General features: G+C 33.4%; 1 protein-coding gene across 1 annotated transcript; it reads left to right on the forward strand.

Annotated features, from left to right (window-relative positions):
* The first annotated feature begins 1,361 nt into the window (after positions 1–1,361).
* On the forward strand, positions 1,362–2,938 carry LOC21391315. The gene is made up of 2 exons (XM_010093863.2): positions 1,362–1,518; positions 2,104–2,938. The coding sequence occupies exon 2, from the start codon at positions 2,143–2,145 to the stop codon at positions 2,749–2,751; it is 609 nt and encodes a 202-aa protein (XP_010092165.2). The 5' UTR covers positions 1,362–1,518; positions 2,104–2,142; the 3' UTR covers positions 2,752–2,938.
* The last annotated feature ends 6,246 nt before the right edge of the window (positions 2,939–9,184 follow it).

Here is a 9,184-nt window from a genome sequence, read left to right on the forward strand (position 1 = left end):
CTAATACAAAATATTGAAATATAAAAGAAAAATATACATAAGAATTCAAACAAAAAATTAAAGTGCAAAAGAGAAAATCAAAGCTAACAAACCCCAAAACTCGTAAAGTTCTCAGATTTTGGTGGTTGATGATGAAAAACATGGAGAGAAGGTGAAGCATCGGTAGTAGGCATGGTCGTTGAGTCATGGGAAGACAATGGCGACAATTGATATTAAGAAAGAGAGATGGATTTAGGAGAAAAATATTAAGGTTTGGGAGGAGTAGGAATTAGAGAAAGAATGACAAAGAGAGAGACAGACAAAGAGAATGGGAAAATGGGGAAGAGAGAGGGATATTTGAGAAAAATATTTAGAGTTGGGAAATAAGAGTGAGAGAAAAATAGAAGAGAGTGCTCGGAATTATATAAAAGGGAAACATAAAGGTTTCAAATTTAAATGAAATAGATAAGCAGGAAAAAGTATGTTTTCTTTTGTTTTTTTTTTTTTTTTTTTGTGAAATGTTAACATTAGATGTCGGTTTTGAAAACACCGTCGTCTTAGGTGCTTGCATTTTTTTTGTTTAATTTTTCTCGTATATATTAGATGATGGTTTCTAATTTTGCTCGTATACATTTAACAATAGCGTTTTAGGAAATCGCCGTCTAATTAATGTATTGTATGAATTTTTAAAACAAGTAAATCTTTGTTTCGTGTTTCTTTTCTTCACCACATCAGACGACGGTTTTTCTTAAAACGTCATTAAATAAACGTTGTCTAATGTAAAATTTCTAGTAGTATATCCTGGATTGTTGAAACTCAAATATCAACCGTAAAGGAGCAAGATAACGCTTTAACAAAAGCGTATCTGATACGTATTTCAAGTCTCCAAGCACCAAATTTATAATATGCATAAAATGTAATATTTTGTTTTTGCTTAATAAACTCTTACAAAGTGTGGAAAGTTGGGTTAAGAAAGGACGTGACAAATTCCAAATTGAAAAAGCAAAATGAACAAGTGGTTTACCGAGCCCACTTATTAGTGATGTGTCCTAGCATGTGACAAGACTCGCGGATACAAACAACAAAGAGTCTAATTATTGGATCCCATTTTCACAGAAGGCAAATGCTTTTACTAGGTGACTTTCTTTTTGGCTAGAGTTTCACTACTCTTCTAGCCTAAGAAAAGCGCTTTTGCAATACCTCTTTTCTTTGTGCGTTCTTGACGTAATCTCAAAGGTGGTTTGCTTGTGTATATAATACCTTATTTGCTTCTGTTTTAAGTAGCTTTCTATCTACTTAGGTATGTTATCTTCAGCGCTTTACAAATTGCAATACTTCTCTTTTTTGCATTTTTTTTCCTGAAAGGACATTTTTGTGTGCTCAAAGGCGGTAATTGTATCTGATTAAAGGTTGTTTTCTGTGTTTGTAATGTGTTATTGGCACTTGAGTTTTAAGCTTTCTGTGAGCATTCTTGCAATTCTGCACAGCAAAACAGATGTAGTGAAGAACTTTCGGTGTTGTTGTCTGTGATCTGGTCAGGTATGCTATTATTCATTGATAATATTATATTCTCTACGTTCTTTCTTCTGCTGCAAACATATCATTCTGATTGTTTTCTTCATGAGTTCATTTGTTTCCCCTGAATATGTCTGCAAAAAGACAGCACACATAATCTATAAATATATATAATCGCGTTTTTGGTGTGTTCACAATTAGATTACAGTTTTTCTATGGAATTCAGAATTAGATTAGATATTATATATGTAGGTGCTATTGAGGGCCTTCTAGAGAGTGTGCTAGCTAGACTGTGTTATAAATATGAAAGTTGTCAGTTACATTATTATTCTCAATACTCGTACTTTTTCATTACCCGTGAAACCAAATTCATGTACGTAGACGCTTTATTCCACTACATATTAATTATGAATTTAATAAGTAAATAGCATATATATATATATATATATGAATATGGAATGAATACTAAGTTGCAAAACCATCTTCAGGTATGCTATTACTCATCAATAATATTATATTCCATATTTTATCGTGCATTATTTTGAAGCTATTCAATTAAAAAAAAAAAAAAAAAAACTAACGTCCATTTCTCCAAAATTTTGTTCTTAGACTTTCCTATAAATACGTGACGCCTTGCTGCACACGATAATGATACCCTTGGCTTTCCTGAGGAAAATGGATACATACGAACTTTCATTTGGTGATGCTACGGTAAAGGTGAATGTAATCGATCATCCTTCTATACTTGAGGAGAAGTTGTCCGAGTTTAAGTGTATGCTACGAAAACGTGTCGTTGGAGTTGGGTTCGAAAGTAAATGTGCGTGGGTGGGGTCCGTGTGCTATCCCCGATGGTTATTGCTGTGTGGCGGGAGTCGTTTTCTGATGATTGATTTAAAAAAATCGAGTTGTTCGGATAGTTTGAGGAAGTTTTTGACTGATGAAACTATATGCTTTGTGGGGTTGAGCCAAAAAGTAGCCGACGACATGATGAAACTAGAACATATTAACTGTAAAAGTTTTGTGGAAGTTGGTTATTTGGCTGCTCGGGTGCTGAAGAAATCCAGCATCCAATCTTACGGACTGGAAAACCTGGGTGCAGAAGTTGGCATTGACGTTAAACCCAAACCTGTAAGTTGTACACAATTTGATGACTGGGCTGAGATCGCTATGTTCCTCTCGAAGGAGCAGATAAAATGCGTCATCCATGACGTTTATTACTCCTTTATTATCGGTCACGAGCTCTTGGGCATGCTTTAAAGTGGAAATTAATTTTTTATCAAAGTTGAAAAGCCAAGAGTAACTATATATGATAACTAATTAGTAGGAAATTCTATCGTTGGTTGTGTTTTGTTTAACTTGGTAATTAAGAAGTAACGGCAGTATGTTAATTGGAAAGCCTTTTTCAGTTTATATATATATGTACTTGTTGGCTTGCGATTTGTTACATCATGTTTTTTTTTTTTTTTTTTTTTTTTTTTTACTTTCGGATGTTTTAGCTTCTCTTCTGTATGAAAGAACGCTGATGGCATTGGAATCTCTTTTCTTGGATTAATTATATAAGTATGACTTGTTATATATGTTGGGCTTGTTGATTGTGTTATGTTTTGTTTTCGTATGTTACCACATCTCCTACTTTTAAATTTTAATTGCTCTGGAGTTAATATAATAGTTGGTTCATAGTACAAACGTATTATTCATTAATGTCTTATACAAGTGATTATCAATAATATGTCTGGAGAAAGACAAACGACACACACATGTAATGGCGTTTTAGAGTGTGTTCAGAATTAGATTAGATATTCTAATTCTGAAGAATACAAAATTTTGTTGGAAGAAAATTTAGAAGGGCGTCCTACCATTTTTCCCCCTGTCCAATAAAGGACTGTGCTTAATTAGACAAACAAACAAACTTTAAACTTGTATTACAGAAACATTTGCTTTACAAGCCACATAATTTGGATATATAATAGAACAGTCAAAAGCATACATTTTCTTGCAACGTACGTATCAGCAAAAAGCAGGAAATAAATAAAAGTATTAGTGGTATTTTCACGTGAATTTATTGATAACAATTCATGCTGAAAGGTGTGCAAATAAATTTGCATTCATTCACTAGATATGTTATCTATTTTATGCTAAGTTAAATGCCGAAATTTATTAATAAAAGAGGAGCTTTTTGCACATGTGCCTCCTGTTTTATCAAAATAACAAAGATATTGTCTTGGACATGATATTTCAAAAACATTGCAGAAGCACCCCCTCTATTAGTTCACCATCACTATTGACCAAAGTTTTACCATTATTTTTTAAATTTTAAAAAATAGAGTAAACTAAATAAAAACCCTTTTTTCCACATATCAGCTGCCCACAACTAACAATCCTAGATCTAGGCAGATGCAACCTGGAACCCAAAAATCATCACCGTCAAAAATCACCACCTTCTCCAAGAGGGAAACCCTAGACAGAAGCTCAGATTCGCACGAAAAGGAAAGAGCCAAAAACACCACATTTCGCTTATCCTAACCCTTATCCCATGTGTCTCCCTTGTTTCCCAAAAATTAAAAGATATTGGATACAAAGAGAATGATAGTGAAGAACTTGCTTTATAGGGTGTTCACGGAGTGAAATCCGCAAATTAAGGGTATCCAATCCAAAACTATCGGATTGAAAAATCTCAACCGTATCCAATTCAAATCTAATATTTCCATTCCAATTCAAAATCTATCAAATTTTGTGAATTAGATTCATGAAATCCACAGATTAGGACCTTTAAAGTTAATAAGTATATTAAATTTCCATACAGAAGAAAACACCAAATGAAGTCTTGATCATTTAACAATATTACTTTAAGTAGTTCAAAAATTTGCAACTTCCATAACCCAAATAAACATATACAACATAACGTAAAATAGCTCAACAAATTCAAAATTATTACAACCCAATTAACAATGACATACAAGATTCAGTAAAATTCAAAATGAAATCTTCATCGTTAATAAAGGTTACTTTAAAGTAATTAAAAGCTTGCCACTAAATTTGAATAATAGAAAAAACATGTTACATGTGTTTTGGATTCACACATTTGGCGGAGTGAGAAATGCTCAATTCGCAAATACATCAAAAACTTTTGGATTGAGATTTCTCTAATCGGAGACCAATCGTCAAGTTTGATTGGATTGGGCGGATTGATTAAATTTACGGATTCCGTGGACGGCCTATTACCTTATTGATGCTAACGTGTACAAACTTAGATGTTTACAAACAGTGCTTATGAGACTTTTGGCAAAGAGAACGCTCCGAGGTTTCCACATGGGTGATTTCTAACGTCTCCTTGTTATGTATTCGAATGAAAAAAAACAATTGCAGGTTTTTTTTTGTTTTGGATAAACAATATTTCATTTTTTTTTTTTTCTGTTACTTAGCCCTTTGCCTTTGCATTGAAAAAACAAATAAAAAACAATATGATTCAACCACAATCCCATTTGAATGTAGCGGATAATAGTGGAGCCAGAAAATTGATGTGTATTCGAATCATAGGAGCTGGTAATCAACGATATGCTAAGATTGGTGACGTTGTTGTTGCTGTAATTAAGGAAGCAATACCAAATAGTAAACATATAGGGCATGTTTGTTTGACTGTATTAATTAGAGCATCATATTTTATAATAATACATTAATATAATATTTATGTGATAATTGTATTGTATAAATTAATATGAATAGTAATTATACAATTTAGATTGTATTATAGAACACGGCTAATTTCTGGTATATTTTATTGTATTATTTTGTAGCGATACATGATCCATGTTGACCATGTCAAGGTTTGTATAATACGCTGAATTTTTGAGGAACTAAGCAAAATCGAATTTAGCTTATTTTATGACGTTTTGTTAATAATATTTTATTGTATTATTAGTCATATGCATGAGGTGTTAAAAGCTAAGCTTGAAGTGTCATTAACTTATGATATTTAATATTAATGATTACCCATTTCTTTATACCGGACGATAGAAATAAGGAGATGTCAACCTGAGTTATTGATGAGTTGGCTTTGTAATTATGATTTGGATATTGAAATGGAATAGTTTATGTGCTTAGTCATCCATTTAAACAGGAGGTGGCATTAAACAAAGAAGTTAAGCATGATTTAGCTTATATGTTACTAGAACTAAAACGAGTAGGAAGCTTAGAGTATTAGGATTTGACATCCAACTGCTTACCGCCTTTATATTACGCTTGAACCAAGTTTATATATGGGATATCCCATAGCACATTAAACCAAAGCCATGGTCTGCAACAAAAAGAGGAAAAACGTGTAATAGAAGGAAATGGAAGAGAGAATAGAGAAAGAAAATAAAAGAGAAAATAAATAGCGAGATTACTCTTTATCATGTAGTCTGTAAGTATACCCTCCACTACATCACTTGAAAAGTAGTATAATTTTAATGAAAGTTTTCAGTTTATATATGTTATTGTTGACTTGCTTTTATGAAATTTTGAAAGTATTTTTTAGGTATGATGTGAACTCTTATGCTTGTTATGAACCCATAGATAAAGAAGATGGCTGAATCCTTGAGGAATAAGAGTTTTCAAGACATGAGCCACTTGTAGGGGGTTTTCATGACACAAGACTAATGTTATACAAAAGGACCCTAAATGTTAAAAGAAAAGTATTTTTAAAGTGAAAATTATATATGGTTTATTTTTACTGAGCTGTAGCTTATATAATTCTTGCGATGCAGGTAAGCTTGATAATTCAGGTGACTGAGCAAGAATGGTCCAAGCGCCATGACAAGTTTGGAGATCTTAAGAATTGAAACCTGTAATACTAAGAATTCTGTTCGAGAATTGTATTTGTGATAGATATTATTTTTTATAATGGAGTATTATTTTTATTTTAGTTAGCATTTAGGTTTCAGCTGTAGTTTGGGAGGGGCTTTACAGTTTGACACAACTTGGGATCAGGGTGAAGCTGACATAGGGTCATGTTGGAACCTATAATTATTAAAAAATTTCGTGGGTACATTGCCAATTCATATTTTAAAAATTACATTTGAGTCAAATTTTTTGACCCCAAATTACTTGTTGGAACCCCTTGATTATTAAAAAATTACTTGACCCCAAATTACTTGTTGGAACCCCAAATTTACATAAGCACTGTTTGTTGGAACCCCAAATTTTTTGACCCCAAATTACTTGTTGGAACCTATAATTATTAAAAAATTTCGTGGGTACATGTTGGAACCCCTTGATTTTTATAAAATTACTTGTTGATCCAATTTTTTAAAAAAATTATATTTTGACCCCAAATTTTTTGAAAAATTGCATTTTGATCCTTTTAAATTTTATATTTTGATCCTTTATACAATACATTATGACACTAAAAACTCTATTATATTTTGATAATACAACACAATACAATACACCTAACGCTTAATTTGAGCATTGTTCCCCTATTAAAGAAACTAGAATGGCACTTTTTAAATCAATGAGGTGAGGGAATTATATTTTCTAAGGATTTGGGCTTTTATCTTAAACGGTAAACTTGTTGTTGAGTAATCTGTTAGTTGTTAGAGTGCTTACATAGCTCCCTCTCCTTCTGTATCTGCTCTTATTCCTGCGGATTCGTTATCACCTGCCTCTCCAATTCCTCCACTCAAAACCAAAAAGCCCAGACCTGTACCTCTTCCTCATCCTATGATGCCCAGACTTAAAACAGGAACCATTCAACCTAAGTCTTTTGCCTTGAGTGTAACGAAGAGTTCCAATTGTGCAAACTCATCTGTTCAACAGGCCTTAACAGATCGTCATTGGAAGTCTGCCGTGGACAGTGAATATACAGCCTTAATGAAAAAGGGCACATGGAGTTTGGTGCCTTATAGTCCGAGTATGCATGTAGTTGCTAATAAGTCGGTTTTTAGAGTGAAATATAAGGCTGATGGGAGCATTCAAAGGCATAAAGCACGCTTGGCTGCTAAAGGATTTCAACAACAAGCTGGACTTGATTTCTTTGAAACACTTAGACCTGTGGTTAAGCCTTCCACAATCAGAATTGTGTTTACTTCAGCAGTAACTTTTAATTGGGAGATTCAGCAGGTTGATGTTAATAATGCGTTTCTCAATGGTGAGCTGCAAGAATTTTAGGGCTTAACCCGAAGGATTTGTCGATCCTCAACGGCCTACACATGTCTGTAAGTTGCATAAAGCTTTGTATGGTTTGAAACAAGCTCCTCGAGCTAGGTTTGACAAACTTAAAGGTGCATTATTGGATTGGGGATTCACTAATTCCGTGTCAGATACCTGAATGTTTTTCTGCAAAAAGAATGGTAAGCTTCTGTTGCTACTTATGTACGTGGATGACATTTTAATGACAGGAGAAGATTCTACTATGGTTCAGGATGTGGTTCATGATCTCAATAAGAAGATTGCTCTCACGACTCTTGGCTCCGTAAGTTACTTCTTAGGTTCTGAAGCTACAAGAACTAAGTCAGAGCTGCTTTTAACTCAAACTAAGTACATCAAGGATTTGCTGCTAAAAACGCATGTCTAATGCCAAGTCCAGTTCAACTCCGATGTGTTTCCGTCACAAGTTGTCGTTACAGTGTAGTGCTCCTTTTGAACAAGAATCTTTGTATAGGAGTACCATTGGTGCTCTTCAATACTTGACCATGACAAGCCCAGATATCTCTTTTGTTGTGAATAAATTGAGTCAATTTCTTCATGCTCCTACTCAAAATCATTGGTGTGCTGTTAAAAGACTTCTCAGATATCTCAAAGGTACTAGTACTGTTGGTCTTCGTTTTACACCTGCCACACAGTTTCGTCTTAAAGGATTCAGTGCTGACTGGGCCAGTAGTTTAGATGATAGAAAGTTTACTTCTGGTCACTGCATTTTTCTGCGAAGTAATCTCATGAATTGGAGTTCTAGGAAGGAGAAAGTTGTTGCTAGGAGCAGTACTGAATCAGAGTATATAGCCTTAGCTTCAGCTGCAACTGAACTCATTTGGCAGCAATCTCTGTTTAATGAAATTGGTATTACTCCGCCTAAATCGTCTGTTTTTTATTGAAGTTGATGTCCATTTTATGAGAGAAAAGGTTGCTTCAAAAGAAATAGATGTTAGATATGTTTCTATAGAATTTCAAGTTGCACATATCTTTACAAAAGCACTGTCAGTTTCAGTTTCTTTGTAACAAGCTAAATCTTAGTGATCAGTTTAGCTTGAGGGAGGATGTTGAGTAATCTGTTAGTTATTAGGGTGCTGACGTGTCTAAGTTTCTTACTGCAACTTGTCCGCTTGTAGCCTTGCATATATATATATATATATATATATATATATATATATATTTATCAGTCAATGCAATACAGCTCAGTTGAGCCATTTCATTAATTTCAGAATCTTAAGAGTAGATTGACTCAGTGTCCTTATAATTTGGCATTTATTTTTGTATTTAAAGGATGTGGGACTGTTTTATTTTATTTTATTTTATTTTATTTTATTACATGAGGATGGTGCAAATATCTCGTTAAGTCTTCTTGAAAGTAATCCATCATATATGTGGTTTTGAGAGGCAATAACTTTTTATGACTTGCATGTACTTCTTTTGATGGCTATTGTTGTTAGAAAGAAAAGTTTTCACCTTAGATTCGGTTATTGTTGGGTTCATATTGTGTGTATATAATTTTGTC

The sequence above is a fragment of the Morus notabilis genome, unplaced genomic scaffold (genome assembly GCF_000414095.1).
Source record: "Morus notabilis unplaced genomic scaffold, ASM41409v2 Scaffold234, whole genome shotgun sequence".
Lineage (NCBI taxonomy): Eukaryota > Viridiplantae > Streptophyta > Magnoliopsida > Rosales > Moraceae > Morus > Morus notabilis.